We start from the raw sequence: 18064 nt of genomic DNA, 5'->3' as shown, positions 1-18064 counted from the left end.
ACGCAACAAAGGCATACGACCTCATGGCACTCCCATAAAATGAGATTCAAAAAGGAAACCTCCCATTGATCTCAATCTCTTGCTTCCTCTTGCTCTCATATACAAACACAGCCGCCTCAGGTGAGGAAGACACAGGTAGACATCTGACGATTCACCAAACCTCCACTTCATGTAAAACAATTAAAGGTTTCTGCTTTTACCTTGGGGATTTCATACCCAAAAAGCTGCATATCTTTTATGGGGGCATGAGGTATTCCAAAAGAAGCAACATTTGAAACGCGTTGGATTTCATGAATGACGGCGTTGGTGTAGGGCAACTTTTCTCTGTCTTTGTACTTCAAGATTGCCTTGTTTCCCACCACCGTGTCTATTTCCTTCCAGCATTTCTCTGAGGAACAAATGGGTTGGTTACCTTTTGGGAAATATTTTCATTGACTTTAAGTAGACAATGGTTTGTTTTCCAAGCAGGTGCCCTCCCCCCCCCCAAAGTGAGGAGAATGAAGCTGATTGAGTTTCCAGCCATGATAATTCAGGATCCTTCTTTAATTACATAATAAATAAAGTCATTACTATTACAGGTCAAGAGTCCTATTTCGCAATTGTTTACCTTGGATCTCTGGAAAGGCCATCAAATAGAGCAATGCCCACTGCAGTGTTGATGCCATCGTCTCTGTTCCAGCCACAAACAGGTTAGACAGTAAGATCAGTAGCTGCTCTTCCTCAAAATATGAACCTTTCCTCTCGGGCTTTTCATAGTTAAAAAACAAAGAATATTATTACAATTACAATCCAATGGAAAAAGGACCTTCTCACACTCTTTAATTCAGTTGATAACTCCAATTTGAAAGCAGGAATTCATTCTGGTAAATAGGACTAAAAAGAGAAAGAAAGTAGGGAGATTGGAAACAAGCAACTTCTGGTGATCACACATCACATCACATATCATAATAAAGTTGGGGAAGGGGATGCGGGGGTCCTCTAGAGCAGTGGCCCCCAATCTTTTGGGCACCAGGAATTGGTTCTGTAGAGGGTGGTTTCTCCATGGTCCAGAGGAGGTGTGGTTTCATCTGCTGCCTGCATTCCACAGATGGGGCTTTGCTAGTTTGCATAGCCTGGTTTCTGGCATGCTAGCAATAGCAGTTAGACTTATATACCGCTTCATAGGGCTTTCAGCCCTCTCTAAGCGGTTTACAGAGTCAGCATATTGCCCCCAACAACAATCCGGGTCCTCATTTTACCCACCTCGGAAGGATGGAAGGCTGAGTCAAACCTGAGCCGGTGAGATTTGAACAGCAGAACTGCAGAACTGCAGTCAGCTGAGGTAGCCTGCAGTGCTACTTCAAGGTGATCCAACCGGTCAGTCCTTGAGAGATCAACCCTGAGGAGATCTTTAGAAGGCCAGATCCTGAAGAGGAAACTCAAGTACTTTGCCCCCCTAATGAGAAGGAAGGACTCCCTGGAGAAGAGCCTCATGCTGGGAAAGACTGAAGGCAAAAGAAGAAGGGGATGACAGAGAATGAGGTGGCTGGATAAAGTTACCAAAACAGTCGGCATGAGCTTAAATGGACTCTGGGAGATGGTAGAGGACAGGAAGGCCTGGAGGCAGTTGTCCATAGGGTTGCGATGGGTTGGGCATGACTTCGCAACTAACAACAACAAAGTGGTGGGGTCTCTACAACATGCAAAGAAAGCAAAGGGACATTGCTTCACTCACAAAATGTGTCACCCAGGCAGAAAGTGGATTTTAAACAAAATCTAGAAAAATCACTATCAAGGTTTTGGCGACATTTTCAGGAGGCTAATGTCAGAAAAATAGATCCAAGATGAGAGGAAGAGAAATCACTGCAAATTCAACAGGAAAAGTCTGAGGAATCTACCTTCTGCATTTCTTCTAAATATGCATCAGTGAAATCTCGAGGTTCTCCTGGAATCATGGTTGCCTTGTGCTCGTCAATCTCTTGTTGATGGAAAGCTTGTATTTTCTTCGTAACTCTGAATAATTCCTGATGGGGCAGGGGAAGACTTCTCACTAAGGGCACCTCATTGTAAAGCTACCAGCAAAGAGAAAGAAATTAATTAATTAATTTGGTCATGATTAATATATCTTCCTTTATGGGATAAATGGAGCAGGAAAAGAAATAATTTGGTAGGGAGTCAAATGGCCCAATAAATTTCAAAAAATGTCCCAGTGCGGTAAAATTCACCCTGATTAAATTTGGATAGCAACAAATAACTCACACAGAAGCTTCACCTACACTTCCCATAACTCTGATGAGATAATATTCTAATTACAAGGAAAATTGGCTTTTCTAGGTGCTAAGAAAACCGGACTGTTTCTAAAATAGGTGAGATTCAAATTCCCACCACCGAATTGCGCATTAATTTTGAATAGTCTTTTGGATTCTTGTTAAGGATACCAAGGCCCAGGGTCCTGCTAGTATTCGGGAATTTTGATGTATCCTATGTAGCAAAGTTTTGAGGAAGCTGTCATCATATTCAAAATGTTTTCCAAATAATATGGTAGACATTATGTTGGCAACTGCAGCATCCAGCAATTCATAAGGATCAAAAGGCTCATCTGTCAAAGAAAAGAAATTAGATCCCTATCAATTCATTTGCCTTTATGTTCCTTTAGAGTAGAGTAGAGTAGAGTAGAGTAGAGTAGAGTAGAGTAGAGTAGAGTAGAGTAGAGTAGAACAGAATAGAATAGAATTCTTTATTAGCCAAGTGTGATTGGATACACAAGAAATTTGTCTTGGGTGTATAATATGTTCTCAGTGTACATAAAAAGACAAGATACATTCGCCAAGAATCATAAGGTACAACATTTGAAGATAGTCGTTGGGTACAAATAAGCAATCAGAAAACAAGCAATATCAATATAAATCGTAAGGATACAAGCAACAAAGTTATAGTCCTGCAGTCGTCAGTGGGAGGAGATGGGTGATAGGAATGATGAGAAGTCTAATAGTAATAGTAATGCAGCCTTAGTGAATAGTTTGACAGCGGTGAGGGAATTATTTGTTTAGCAGAGGGATGGCGTTTGGGAAAAATTGTTCTTCTGGCAAGGTCAAATGGCCTCTGCTATTTTCAATCTTTTTTAACAAACAAAATTCTTGCTGAAATCTAAAGCAATGTAAAACTAAAGGTCTTCTTGGGAAAGAACAACCAGATCCCTGCTGCGTTTATATTTTTGGATGCTGAGAAGGCCTTTGATCGAGTTAACTGGCAATTTCTGCTGAAGATATTGCAAAAAATGCAGATAGGAGAATTTTTTTTACAGTCAATTAAAGCAATATACCAACAGCAAACAGCACAAATCATAGTCAATGAAAGTTTAACAGACTCTTTTCAAATTGGAAAAGGTACAAGACAGGGCTGTCCTTTGTCCCCATTATTGTTTATTATAACTTTGGAAGTACTGTTGAATAAAATACGGGGCTTGGATGGTTTAAAAGGGATCAAGATTAGGCAGCAAGAATATAGAGTCCACGCTTTTGCGGATGATTTGGTCATAATATTGGAACAACCGCAGGAATCCAGTATGGTTTTAATGAATACGATTAATCAATATGGTCAAGTGTCTGGCTTTAAAATAAATTTAGGAAAAACCAAAATATTAGCTATAAATATGAATATTAAACAAAAGGAAGAATTAGGAGTGATGTTAGGATGTGAGGTAGTCAAAAAAGTCAAATATCTTGGAGTTAACATTTTAACTTCAAATGGGAAATTATATAAGCATAATTATGAACCACTTTGGCATAGTATACAGACGGAGATGAAAAAATGGGAGAAATTGCACTTATCTTTGCTGGGTAGGATAGCGGCAGTGAAAATGAACATTTTACCAAAATTTTTATTTCTTTTCCAAATGTTATCTATACTTTAAAAAGATGCGAACCTTTTAGAATGGCAGAAGGCTATCAACAAATTTGTATGGGCAGGAAAGAAGCCGAGGGTAAAGATGAAAATAATGCAAGATGTACGTGAGAGAGGAGGATTGAAACTACCTAATTTAAAACTATATTATGATGCAGTGGCATTATCTGTAATTAGTGATTGGACTCATTTAACCAATGATAGAATATTGAATATTGAGGGACACGATCTGGTATTTGGTTGGCATGCTTACCTGTTATTCAACAAAAAATTGGATAAGAATTTTAAAAGTCATATTTTAAGAAATGCTTTACTGCGGGTTTGGAAAAAATACCAATATAAATTAAATGACAAGATACCCATGTGGGCAATTCCTAGACACGCAATTGAAAATATGAATATAGCACAAAAACAGGACAGAATTACTTACAGACAGCTTCTTACCTCGGAAAGGGGGGTATTACAATTAAAATCTTTAGAGGTATTAAAAGAGGAGAAGGTAGTTCAAACATGGTTCCAGTATGGGCAATTACAGGCTAGGTGGAAAATAGATCAAAAAATTGGTTTTATCCAAGTTGAGGATAATCTGTTTAAACAAATAAGAGATCAAAGCTTAATGCATATAAAGAGGATATATAATGTATTAATACAGATGGATTCGGAAACAGAATTAGTTAAAGATTGTATGATAAAATGGGCTCAAAATATTGAAGAACCAATAATGTTGGATACATGGGAAAGAATCTGGGTAAGAAATGTGAAATTTACACAAGCTCAAAATCTGAGAGAAAATTTTTACAAGATGTTCTATAGATGGCATTTAGATCCTAAAAAGTTGGCTTCTATGTATCCGAATGTACAGCCTAAATGTTGGAGGTGTGGTTCTCTTGATGCTACATATTATCATATATGGTGGACCTGCCAAAAGGTCAAGGCATTCTGGATAAAAATATGGTGGGTTATGCAAAATATTTTTAAAAGAAGGATAAAGTTTACTCCTCAGTTATTTTTACTAGGTATATGTACTGACTTTACAGTGGTAGAGACTAACTTGATTCTGCACCTAATAACTGCAGCAAGACTGTTGGTGGCGCAATACTGGAAGAAGGAAGACTTGCCTACAATCCAAGAATGGACATTGAAAGTTGCAAACTTAGCCGAGATGGCTAAAATATCGGCATATCTTAAAGATCACTCAAATGAGAGATATAAACGAGACTGGAAAAAATGGATTGACTATCTACAAAATAAATACGGGACCAAGAAATTCCAGTTAGCCTATGCTTAAGATCAGAAATGATTTAAACTGTTTAAAGTTAGTTCAGTAAGAAGAAGCTAAGGTCAATGTAGAATGTCATTAATTTCTTTATTTCTTTTTTCTCAATAGATTTTAGACTGTGTTAGTTAAAAATCCATATCGTGTACGGGTTCTGGGAAGTCGGGGGGGGAGGAGGAGGGGGGTTGGGGGGTGGAGGGAGGGGCATACAAAAAAATTGTACTTCAATGTTTTAATGATTGACGAATGATGAAATATTTGTGTTTTTTAAAAGAAATAAAACCTTTTAAACGAAAAAAAAATCTTTTTTAACAAACAAAATTCTTGCTGAAATCTAAAGCAATGTAAAACTAAAGGTCTTAGCCCCACCAGGTAGTGTAGATCATTAGCAGAACTAAGGACATGAACTCTATCTAAGGTACAACTGAAAAGACTCCTTGGGGATCGTCAATGCGTAGAATATGCACATGACACTGTCGTTAAAGTATGTTTTAGGACAGTTATAAAAATGAGGAATAGGTTCCATACATGGATGTGGTGAATGAACAGTCATGAGAAGAATTTTTTCTCTGAGGAAAATGTTGGTGATTCAGAATCCGAACAATCCTTGAGAATCCTGCTTTCCATCATGAACTGCAAAATATGTATTTTTAGTTCAATATCAACTTGTTGCTGTGTTAGTTCTAACTCTCTTACAAGCATATCTTGGTAGGATTTGGCCTCCAAGGGATGATTGCAGAGGTGGGTTTTATTATATTCCTAACAGGGTTCCTGCTGGTTCAGACCGGTTCAGCTAAACCAATAGTAACTTGACCCAGGTCTGCCACATCCCCAAACCGGTTCTCCTACAGGGCCACCATCTTGTTTTTTGGTTTTGCTCATGCACAGAACAATTTTCAGTGCAAAAATTTGATATTTTTTTAGGTTTTGGGCATACACAAACCTTTTTATTTGCAAATGCGCACACGTGTGGAGTGCAAGTTTGGTGTGTGCGCGAGGGAAGTGAGCGCGCATGCACAAAATTTTTGAGGCACTGAACCGGCAGTAATGCCGGCAGCAACCCATCCCTGGATGATTGCCTTTTAGTCTAAAACTTTTGGAGACCAGCACATTACAGAAGGCTACCAGGACATCCCAGGGACAACATGAAGCATGGTGGGTGATAGACCTTGTTTGTGATGGCCAAAAATATTCCATGAAAACAGAGGTTGGCAACTAGTTATATTATCTAGACTAGCTATTTTATATAGGTAAATCTTCCCCCCCTTCTCCCCAATTCTCTATGAACATCCAATGCCCCAAATTCTAATCTCCTACCAGAATAATAGAGTTGGAAGGGACCTTGAAGGTTTTCTATTCTTACCCTCTGCTCAGGCAGGAAAACCATTTCAGACAAATGGTTATCCAACATCTTCTTTAAAAAAAGTGTTGGAGCATTCACAACTTTGGGAGGGAAGTCATTCCACTGATTAATTGTTCTCACTGTCAGGAAGTTTCTCCTTAAACTCCTTACTAAATTGCTTTTGTCCTTTTTAATTTGTATTCATTGCTTCTTGTTCTGCCGTCAGATGCTTTGGAGAATAGGTTGACTCCCTCTTCTTTGCTGTAGCTCCTCAAATATCAGAACACTGCTATAACGTCTCCCCTAGTCCTTCTTTTCATTAAACCAGCCATTCCCTATTCCAGCAACCATTCTTCATATTTTAGCCTCCAGTCCCTGAATCATCTTTGTACGCTGTACTCTTTCTAGTGTCTCAGCATCTTTTTTTACATTGTGGTGAACACAACAGTCACTAAGTATGTCTGACTCTTTGCAACCCCATAGACCACAGCAGGCAAGACGCTTGCTCCCCCCTCCCCATGCGCCAGTGTTTCCTGCACTGAGGTCATTATCTAATCATCTCATTGTCTTCCATTCCTTTTTTCTTTCGCCTTCTATCTTTCCCAACCTTGGGGTCTTCTCCAAGGAATCCTCTCTTCTCATTAGCTGGCCAAAGTACTTGAGCTTCAGCTTCAGGATCTGTCTGTCAGCCTCTGTTTTGCTGCTTGCTTTTCGGCTGCCATTGAAATGGGGAGCGGGGCCATGGTATTTGGGTGGGGAAGTACAGTATAGGAGTGATTGCAAAAAGGGAGTTCTTCTCACCATCTACCGCGCATGCTGCAGAGAGAGGAGTTGCCGCCACGGCCAACTGTCTGGCATAGGTAAATCTTCCCCCCCTTCTCCCCAATTCTCTATGAACATCCAATACCCCAAATTCTAATCTCCTACCAGAATAATAGAGTTGGAAGGGACCTTGAAGGTTTTCTATTCTTACCCTCTGCTCAGGCAGGAAAACCATTTCAGACAAATGGTTATCCAACATCTTCTTAAAAAAAACTTCGGGAGGGAAGTCCTAGATTAATTGTTCCCACTGTCAGGAAGTTTCTCCTTAAACTCCTTACTAAATTGCTTTTGTTCCTTTTAATTTGTATTCATCGCTTCTTGTTCTGCCGTCAGATGCTTTGGAGAATAGGTTGACTCCCTCTTCTTTGCTGTAGCTCCTCAAATATCAGAACACTGCTATAACGTCTCCCCTAGTCCTTCTATTCATTAAACCAGCCATTCCCTATTCCAGCAACCATTCTTCATATTTTAGCCTCCAGTCCCTGAATCATCTTTGTACGCTGTACTCTTTCTAGCGTCTCAGTGATGAAGCTCCCCCAACTTCTGAAAGCAACTTGGTTGATTGTTGCAGGACTCCTGCTCTACATACAAGCACAGAAACAAAATGAACAATATGTTTTATGTTGGTCAGTTGGACTTGGAATTTATACAACCAGAATTCTAAGCTCCACTGACTCTGCTTCAATAGATATGCTTAATGGTCATCCTTGTTGAGACCTTTGGCCAACGTGAGTATTATTATGAGATAAATCCAGGAACAAAACACAGCACACAGAGCCTTTAGACGATTAACAGTTGTTTATATACAAATATATACAGACATATACATGGAAATAAATCCTTTATCACTCACCTACGTACACAAGGAGAGAAATGAGGTACACGGCGAGAGAGAGAGAGAGAAACGTCCCCTATTGGCTACACTTATATAGACACCTCTTAAAAAGGTAAATGACTTGTGTGGACCCTACCAGAGTCTCAAAGAGGTGATACCTGTATTGCTGAATCATCCTCATTGCATCAGCTTACAGATTACAATTTGCAACCTTACATCAGCTGGCAGCTATTAAATTCTCATTACCTGACAGACCAACTCAATTGGGCCTTATGGAAACCAAAACCAACTTTGGAATGACAATCCCTCAACCATCCCTTCCTGTCCCAGGAGAACTTACTCATGTTTTTAGTGAATGCTTGAATCAAACAAGTTGCCTCCTCCAGGATCTTTTCTTCCATGGATTTTCTGCCCACTCCAAAGTTTCTGAGATGCATTGAAGAAAACCTTCTTTGCTCCTTCCATTCTTCACCATATGTTAATGTCAGTAAACCTAAAACAAAACAAAAACATCCTGGACTTATTTACCCTTACCTTGCTTATCAGAAACTATTTGTTTATTTTTTTAAAAAAATAAAAGTGTATTTTCATAAATAGCAATATAAGTAATATAAGTAAATAGCAATTTACTTATTTTATAGCACTTTAATAGCACTTAGCACTTATATACCGCTTCACAGGGCTTTACAGCTCTCTCTAAGCAGTTTACAGAGTCAGCCTCTTGCCCCCAACAATTTGGGTCCCCATTTTACCCACCTGGGAAGGATGGAAGGGTGAGTCAACTTTGAGCATGAACAGAGAATTATGAAATTATATAATTATAATTATATAATTCATGTTCAGCTAATAAAATATAACTATGCCAAGGACCTACATTGAGTAGGCTTTATTACAGCATAAAGAAAATAGGATTTTTTCCCCCAGCTGAATACCAAAATTTCTACTATATTGTTATTCATAAATGTTGCAAAGAAAAAAAAAGAAGAAAGGAGCTAATTCTAACATTTAAAGAGACCGTTCCTTCTCTTACTAGAAAACTTTGGGTCAGAAATCCAGAATGTAGAGAAAAAAGATTATTGGTAGCTGGGTAACTTAGAGCCCTACCAAGAACAAACAAGCATTTGAAAAAGACAAAAGTAAATTATATACAATTACCTTTCTTCCTAGCGAGGACATCCGTTATAGGAAATGATGCTCTCCCAGCAAATTCTGTGCCTTTTACCACAAGAACCTCCTTGGTTGAAGGAAACCCATGAGTGAAAACCACAGGGGTTCTTCCAAGATAAAGACTGAAGACAGGACCATATTTTTCCCCCAGCTGAAATGAAGTAGCAATAGCACTTAGACCTATATACCGCTTCACAGTCCTTCACAGCCCTCTCTAAGCGATTTACAGAATCAGACTATTGTCCCCAACAATCTGGGTCCTCATTTTACCGATCTTGGAAGGATGGAAGGTTGAGTCAACCTTGAGCCAGTCATGATCGTACTGATGGCAGTCAGAAGAATTAACCTGTAATACTGCCACTGTGGCTCAGTTGTCAGGATTGTCAAGGATTCCAAGAGTTCAGTGACTTTGACCCAATTTTATCAATGTACTGGTAAATGGGTCACTAGCAGACACCGAAACTAGTTGGCCAATTTATATTTCTCAAACATGTCCACGGTTGCTGTTCAGTCACTAAGTAGGTCTTGCAATCTCAAAGACTACAGCAGGCCAGCCCATAATTTGCCCAAATTCATGTTCAATGCATTGAAGACACAATCTAACCATCTCATCCTCTGTCGTCCCCTTCTTCTTTCACCTTCCATCTTTCCCAACATCTTCTCCAAGAAAGTAGAGCATGGAAGCAAATTATTCCCTTTGCTATGTCTCACCTTTTGGCAAGAGTCCAAGCAACTCTGTTGCAATGACAGTCTCCAACAAATAACTCTTTCAAGCCTGCCTAAGGGACAGAAATCCCTTTATTCCAGTGATCTCAAACAGCCGCAGTGGTGAAGGGGCCATGCCAAACGGGCCAGATGAATACCAGATGGATGCTGGGAGGCAGATTTTTTTTCTTGTTTTCCTCCCCCCAAAAGGTAGGTATAGTCTTATACTCCAAGAAAAATGGTATATTCTCTCTAAGTATAAAACTTAAAAGCAGGGGAAGGACAAGAAAAAAGTTGGACTGATTTGGAATTCCACAAAACCAGAGTAATAAACTATTCATTCATGAAGATAAACTTTTAAATATTGGGTAGATGGAAACACAGGAGCCATGGATAGCCAGAAAGAAGATCTTTATTGTACAGAAGTAAGATGACAGCGATTCAAACCTTTCACAAAACGCGCCCAGTATTTATAGTACTTGTAACAATTATAGTAACCAATCAGGGGCCGGGTACTGCACAGCAACTGCTGATGCAGTACCTCGGCCAATCAGGGAAGATTAGCTGTTAAGGAAGGCTAGCAACAGCCTCTGCTGCGTCCTAGCCAATCAGGGCGCAGCAGAGCTGTTGCCGGCCCTTTTGCAAGTCTCAGAATACATAACACCCCTTCCCCCCAGATCTGCGCATGCTTGGCTAAGGAGCATGCGCAGACGACCTCGGACCAGGCCTCTTCGTTGTAGATGGACTTGGAGAGGTGGTGAGACTGTTTGGTGGGGGGGGGGAACACATAGGATCATAACAAGGAGCTTTGAATGTTCAAGAACATTGTAAGATTTACACTTCTCCTACCCCCCAGTTAAATTCAATCCCATTTACATAACGACATTTGCATTCCCCCCAGTTAAGTGCATTTTTCATTAACTCATTTTAAGCAGTTTGTCTGTGTGTTACATTCACGTGTGTGTGTGTGGCATGGTTCATTTTAGAACTAATATTACCCAGAGGCAATTCTGCTCTGTTATTACAAAGAAGTCACAAGGATCATGCCCCAGGAGCATTCTGGGAGCTGTAGTTCAGAGAACATTGTATGACAACTCCATTTTCACTTCTCCTTTCCCCCAGTTAATTCATTCACATTTCATCTATAGTTAAATTCATTCACATTTTATCTGCATACTCTATTTTTCACTTCTCATTTACATTAACTCATTTTTAGCAAGTTTCTCATTTACATTCCCCCCCTGTTCTACGCATGCCCACAAAAACCCCATTGAAAGCCTCCCGATCCTGGGCTGTAGAGCCACATGGAGGAGTCCAAAAAAAATCTATTGGAGGTCTGTTGAATGGAGGCAACCTCTGAAGTGGAGACCGGCCCTGGAGGCGGCTCGTAGATGGCTTCGGGAGGCGTTCCTGCGTTTGGGACGGATGGAGAAGGCGGTGAGGCGCGGTGGCCGTGGCGTCGGCGTCAGGGCCCTCGTCGAAGGCAGGCGATGCAGAGTGGCTTTGCGCGGAGGTCTGTGAGCGGGGAGCAGAGGCAGGGCTTTGCGCGGAGGTCTGTGAGCGGGGAGCAGAGGCAGGGCTTTGCGCAGAGGTCTGTGAGCAGGAAACTGGCGCTGGTGGCCTGGGGTGACAGGCAGGACAGGAGGGAACGACAGCTTCCTCTCGAAGGCAGTGGCTCCTCGCAGCGGAGGCAGGCATTGAGCTCTCACGGCAGGCTTCACAGGAAGGAATTTGTGAGCCCTGGAGGCGTTGGGAGGACTGGCAGGCATCGGGACGGCGGCTCTTGGGAGGCAGGGTTCGCAAGAAGGGACACAGCGGCAACGTTGGCTTCAGAAATCTGCGGGGTGCGTGGAAACTCTTGCCGGCGCACAGGCAGCGAGGCTTTGAAGGGCTTTGAAGGCAGCGGGGTAGGCGTGCAGGCAGCGAGGCTTAAGCGACCTCAATTCGACGCGTGTCAGCAGGTTGAGGAACATCGATCTACCGGCGCGCCAGAGGGTTGAGCTTCGCAGGCAGCATCTTGAATTTGGAGCCGGTTGAGGCGACTTCAGCTCGGCGCAGTGTGTAAAAGGCAGATAGGAAATCATGAGGGAACGGAAGGCAGCGAGTGAGATGAACGAAAAAGGCAGCGACTGCAGGCAGACTTTCAGCGGAGGCGGCAAGGGCTTCTCGGGCTGCTCGAGGCTTCGGAAGCAGCAAGCCTTCAGAACTGCAGGCAGACTTTCAGCGGAGGCGGCAAGGGCTTCTCGGGCTGCTCGAGGCTTCTGAAGCAGCAAGCCTTCAGAGGAAGCGGCGAGTAGAGGCAGCTCTTCGGGAGGCAGCGAGGCTTTGCAGGCAGGCTGGCAGGCAGACTCCGCAGCAGAGAGGCAGGCAGACTTCGCAGGCAGGCTGAGTGGCCAGATCGCGAAGCAGTTTGTGCTATAGGGACAGCTGGCTGGATCCGTGAGGTGCACGGAAAGCCCAACGGCTTCGGGCCCAGGCAGTTCCGGCCGAGGTTGGCTTCCGCAGACTGTGGCTCGTCCTCGGAGTAGGCGTAGACCGGGGGTCTGTTGCTCATCCTCCAAGTTGGCGTAGATTGAAGCTTCTCGGTGGCTGGATACTGCTGCACCTGGGCGCATGCTGGCCTTGGGTTCCGGCAGGTCCTTCATGAGCTCTTCTAACTGTAGGTAGTTCTGGTAGCCTCTGGGGTTGTGCGAAGTGGACCGGGTAGCCTCCCGGAGTTCAGTCAAAGAAAAGCGTTCGCGTGGCTGTGACTGGCTGTTTTTTCTTGTTCCAGGCCCTGCGGGAATCGCGGATCCCATCCTCGTCGCCAGTTTTGTATTCTGGAGGAAGGAGGATGCGATAGCCAGGGTTCCGAACAACAACAGCTTTGATTAACATTGGAAGAAGGTGACAGCGATTCGAAAGGGGGAACCGCGCGCCAAGGTATTTATATAATTGTATCAACCAATCAGTGGCCGAGGACTGGGCAGCAACCGCTGACGTCAGTGCCTCGGCCAATCAGTAAGTAACTGAGGCCGGCAACAGCCTCTGCTGTGTCCCAGCCAATCAGGACGCAAGAGGCTGTTGCTGGCTTGAATGTAATGAATACACAAATTCAACTAATGAATATTTAACATCCCTTCCCCCCAGTTCTGCGCATGCTCTCGGGTGGAGCATGCGTAGTCGCGAAGATAGGCGGGGCAGTGCCAGACCCGCCCAGATCTCCTCAGTTCAACAGCAGTCATCGGCGGAGGTGGACCTGCTCGTTGTAGCTCCTCCCCGAAGGGAGTGCAGCTCCGAGGGATGCCATCTTGGCACGGCCCAGAAGGCGGGCTCAACAACGCAGGTAGGCTGGGCTGTGGTGGCGCGTCCATAGATGTAGGGAAAAACATTGGAGGAGTGTCTCTGGGGGTAGGAGCATAGGCCGGCGACTCTTCGATGGCGGTTTGAGCTGACAGTTTCGCTTCCCGGCAGGGGGCGCTCGGGTAGGCCGTGCCTGGTGTGGAGAAGACCCGTTGTCGCGGTTCTTCGGATTGAGCAATGTCTGGCTGTGGATAGGCGAGGCCTGGATGTGTGAAGGCCTCACACGGCAACCCCGGTAGTGCGGCGTTGTCTTGTCCAGAGAAGTCCGGGTTGCCGATCTCCGTTGGGAGGCGCCTCCTTAACTGATCCAAGTGGCGCCTCCACTCGGATTCATCGGCCAATCCGACCCTTCAAGCTGGACTGTGGCTGCGACTTTCCGGGCTCCGGCGGAAGCCTGGCTGACCGTGCCCTCAGCGGTTTGCGGTTGATAGATGTTATGACAGTCATCTGCCCTTCGAGCCGGCCGCGGCGGTTGGCGGCGCTGCTGCGCTTGGGGTGGCCCATTAGCCTGGAAGAAGGAGGGGGCAGGCAAGGATGCCCGGCAGACTTGGGCAATGTGCCCTTGCTTCTGACAGTGGCGGCAGATGGTATTGCGGAACGGACAGGCGGAGCGTGCGTGGCGGCTGCCACAGCCAAGGCAGGTGGACCCGGTGGCAGAAGGTGCTGCTGCAGGTGAAGGAGGCTTCCGCTGGGGTTGTGCCCTTAGCTGGCCCACGACTTCAGTGGATGGATCCTCCGGGGGTGGCAGTTCGTCCACCAGACAAGCCTGAGAGGCTGGTGGAGCTTGTGGGGTGCCACCTGGCATTTGCGAGGACAGCTGCAAGTGCTCGATGTCCGCAGTAGACTGCTCCGAGAGCTCGGCTGCCTGGGCAGTCTCCACTGCTTGCAAGAGAGTAATGTCCTGGTGGCGGAACATGCGGCTGTGCAAATTGACATCTCGCACTCCACAAACGAACTGCTCCACCAGGTTTTCTTCTAAGTTAGTGAAGTCGCATTGGGCCGCCGTTGTACGCAGGGACTCTAAGAATTGGCTGATAGACTCATTAGCTCTTTGCACCCGGCGGCAGAAAGCGAAGCGGCGGGCAATCTTTGAGGGTGTCGGTGCATAGTGTCCTTTGAGTCTGGCCATTAAGTTTTCCCAGCCTAGCTTGTACGCTGGCCTTGGAGCGGCCAAAGCTCTGGCGGAGGCAAACATGGAGGGTTCGCAACAAGAGAGGAAGAAACTGCATTTTTCCTCATCAGTTTGTGCCTGGTTCTTGGACGCAATGAGATAACACTCAAAGCGTTCCATGAATCGTTCCCAGGATTCTCCACCCGAGCCGTAGGGAGCAAACGGAGGAGAGGCAGAAGTCATTGTAGCTTAGATGCGGGAAGGACTTCGCGGAGTGAAGGAAAAGAGACAGAAAAATTTTTCCTTCCGTAGGTCAGCGTTTGTTGCCGGCACGGAACGCGGCGTGGCAGCTGGCTGAATCTTCTTTCTCACTCTACCCTAGGCTACGTGGGAATCGCTAATCCCATCCTCATCGCCAGTTTTAAATATTGGGTAGATGGAAACACAGGAGCCATGGATAGCCAGAAAGAAGATCTTTATTGTACAGAAGTAAGATGACAGCGATTCAAACCTTTCACAAAACGCGCCCAGTATTTATAGTACTTGTAACAATTATAGTAACCAATCAGGGGCCGGGTACTGCACAGCAACTGCTGATGCAGTACCTCGGCCAATCAGGGAAGATTAGCTGTTAAGGAAGGCTAGCAACAGCCTCTGCTGCGTCCTAGCCAATCAGGGCGCAGCAGAGCTGTTGCCGGCCCTTTTGCAAGATTCAGAATACATAACATAAACAACACCATCCTTTAGACTTTTAAAATATCAAATTTCTCCAGGAATCTACAGAAGACGAATGTTTCATTTTTGAAACTTGGAAGGGAAACCAAATGTGATTATTAAAGAGCTCATGAAGCGTTCAGAGGAAGTTTAATGCAATTAGGAATTAGGATTCTTCTATACCAAATGATGAATATTTTCATATCTTCATAAGATTCTAAATATTTTACTCCAATTCTAGATGAAACAAGTGTTGTGTCTCATGTAGACAAGTTAACAGAAACATACACCAATCCTTTTAGTTTCTTTTTGCAGGAACAAAAATGTCCGCAGATTCACTCTCTGAAGAATGAATAAAAAGCCTTACCTGGTTAAAATCCTTGAGGGGGTTCTTCTTAATGAACTGAAGCAGATTCCCAAGCAGGGGCAGCCTCCGTGGCCCAGGGGGGAAACCTTTGGGACGCTGGTTCATCCAGAACCAGAGGAATAGGAGAGAAAGAACGATCAGCCAGCCGAAAGCAGCCATGTTGTTAGCAGGAATATCTCGTTCTGCCTCTCTCTCTGGCTATTGTACCTCGGAGACCAGCCAAAGATAAACCCTTTAAAGTTAGGATAAAGGGCGGTGTTCCTGTCAAATTTCATAAGCAGAAAATTAACATTAGCCCCATTTGAAATTGTTGCCAAATTACAGCATTATGTTCTTGTTTAAAATGTCGGGAAATGTTTCATCCATGAATCTGGAGAAGATGCAATTAGCCAACGAAAGGCAAAAATTATTGAAAGAAAAACAAAGGGGGAAAAAAATTCCTGATCGCGTCCCCAGTGGGGCTGCAAAAATATAGCTAGGCTCCAGTGACGTGCGTCAGCTTTAGTCCCGGTGAGGCTGATTTTAGACTTGTGGACTTCAACTCCCAGAATTCCACAGCCAGGCATGCTCAGTTCCGATTTAAAGCAACAGCATTTTCCCCCCTTGCAAAATAAGTTTTCCTGTTCTTTTTCTTCTCCCTCCCCCTCCTTCCTCCCTCTCTCCCTCCCTCCCCCTCTCTCAAACAGACACACGCAGAGAACTTCGATCCTTCTCTCATTCACTCACTCTCAAACACAAACACAGAAGTTGGATTGGATATATTTTCCAAAGGGTTGAAAGCAGCTCCTCTGCCATACCCCCCCTTTCCCTGTTGCCTCCCGATCAAACTTTTTGAATTCCTCCCTCTGCCCACACACGCACCTTTTCCAGCTGTGTCAGAGACGATTTCAACTCTGCTTTTCCCTGTCCCGCCCTTTCCTCTTGAAAAGCCAGAGCTCTGAAGTCAGACTGAGCTACTCGCACCCAGAAAACTCTAAAAAGCCTCTAAAAATGCCCTCTACAGGAGGAGAGAGAATACGTGCCTCATTTGAATAAGAAATTTTTCGCTTGTTAACCCTTGCTTAATTCTTAAAAGGCGAAAAATTCCTTATGCAAAAGAGGCCCCTAGTTCTCTGGCCTCCTCCTAGTTAATACTGACAGCAGACACCAAGCCACTGTGACTTGAAATCTGGTAGCAACTACCCTGGCTTTAATTATTTTAAGAAAATTATTTAAAATCCTTTCCTTTCCCTGAGGAGACTGGTGAGGCCCCGCCTCCCTTGCCTCTAGTGATTGCACGTCCCTGCTAGGCTCCTTTTCCTACCCCTCCCCCACAAAACCACCTGTGATGGAAAACCCGAATACACAACGAACTTTTCTCATAATGTTTGTAAGCCAATTTTGCAAGCTTTTTTGTTGGCTCCCATTATACTCACTGGAGACTTCATAGAAAGGCTTGACAAAGTCAGAGGCCCAAGTCTCCTGTTACCAGGGACGTGCAGTCAGTAGAGGTTCTCTGTGTGCATGTGTCTGTTTGAGAGAGAGGGAGGGAGGGAGAAAGGGAGGAAGGAGGGGGAGGGAGAAGAAAAGAACGGGAAAACTTATTTTGCAAGGAGGGAAAATGCTGTCGCTTTAAATCAGAACTGAGCATGCCTGGCTCTGGAATTCTGGGAGTTGAAGTCCACAAGTCTAAAAACAGCCTCACCTGGGCTAAAGCTGACCGCACGTCACTGGTGTGTAGCAGATTACAATGCAAAACATAGAAGGAGGAACTCTTAATACTCCATAGAGCTAAAACAAAACATTGCCCCTGAGGGCAGAATAAGAAGTAAGGAGGGGAACATTATCAAGGAGAGATTCAACCTAGAATTAAGAACAAATTTCATGACAGTGAGAATACTTAATCAGTAGAACAGCGTGCCTCTGGAAGGTGTTGGTCCTCCAACACTGGAGGTTTTTAAGAAGAGAGTGGAAAGCCCCTTGTCTGGAATGCTATAGAGTTTCCCGATTGAATAGGGGGTTGGACTAGAAGATCTCCAAGGTCCCTGGCAATTCTGTAATGCTGTTTTCAGGATTGTTGCATGTTTCTTCTTTATTATTACTCCCATCCCATTTTTGGTTACTGAGAATCTTCTCTCAGACGGATGGATGAATAGATAGAGATAAATCAGATAGATAGATAGATAGATAGATAGATAGATAGATAGATAGATAGATAGATAGATAGATAGATAGATAGAGGCTGGCTGGCTGGCTGGCTGGCTGGCTAGATAATGGAGACAGACAGACAGACAGACAGACAGACAGAGAGGCAGTGACAGAGACAGAGACACACACACACACAGAGAGAGAGAGAGAGAGAGAGAGAGAAAGGCAGACAGATAATGGCTGGCTGATAGAGGCTTGCTGGAGAGAGAGAGACAGAGACAGAGACAGAGAGACAGAGAGAGGGACAGAGAGAGACAGACAGAGGCGGCGACAGAGAGACAGAGACAGAGACAGACAGAGACAGACACAGAGAC

The 18064-nt window shown here is 44.3% G+C and overlaps 1 protein-coding gene and 1 long non-coding RNA gene across 2 annotated transcripts in view; one reads left to right on the top strand and one right to left on the bottom strand.

The window, feature by feature from the left end:
- The window catches only part of LOC116518164 (cytochrome P450 2F2-like), an 18431-nt gene extending 1965 nt beyond the window's left edge, over nucleotides 1-16466 (bottom strand). Inside the window, exons 1-8 of the mRNA XM_032231447.1 lie at nucleotides 16425-16466; nucleotides 15564-15824; nucleotides 9313-9475; nucleotides 8498-8650; nucleotides 2418-2578; nucleotides 1878-2051; nucleotides 608-746; nucleotides 201-388 (exon numbers count right to left, since the gene is read on the bottom strand). Coding sequence (XP_032087338.1) covers nucleotides 201-388; nucleotides 608-746; nucleotides 1878-2051; nucleotides 2418-2578; nucleotides 8498-8650; nucleotides 9313-9475; nucleotides 15564-15722 — 1137 coding nt within the window. The 5' untranslated portion in view covers nucleotides 15723-15824; nucleotides 16425-16466. The remainder of the gene's footprint in view (nucleotides 1-200; nucleotides 389-607; nucleotides 747-1877; nucleotides 2052-2417; nucleotides 2579-8497; nucleotides 8651-9312; nucleotides 9476-15563; nucleotides 15825-16424) is intronic.
- The window catches only part of LOC116518166, an 18647-nt gene continuing 2632 nt past the window's right edge, over nucleotides 2050-18064 (top strand). The window contains exon 1 of the long non-coding RNA XR_004256506.1: nucleotides 2050-2345. This is a non-coding gene — a long non-coding RNA (uncharacterized LOC116518166). The remainder of the gene's footprint in view (nucleotides 2346-18064) is intronic.

This window comes from Thamnophis elegans, chromosome 14, assembly GCF_009769535.1.
Source record: "Thamnophis elegans isolate rThaEle1 chromosome 14, rThaEle1.pri, whole genome shotgun sequence".
Lineage (NCBI taxonomy): Eukaryota > Metazoa > Chordata > Lepidosauria > Squamata > Colubridae > Thamnophis > Thamnophis elegans.
The sequence above is the reverse complement of the archived record's forward strand: the minus strand, read 5'-3'. Positions and strand labels throughout refer to the sequence as shown.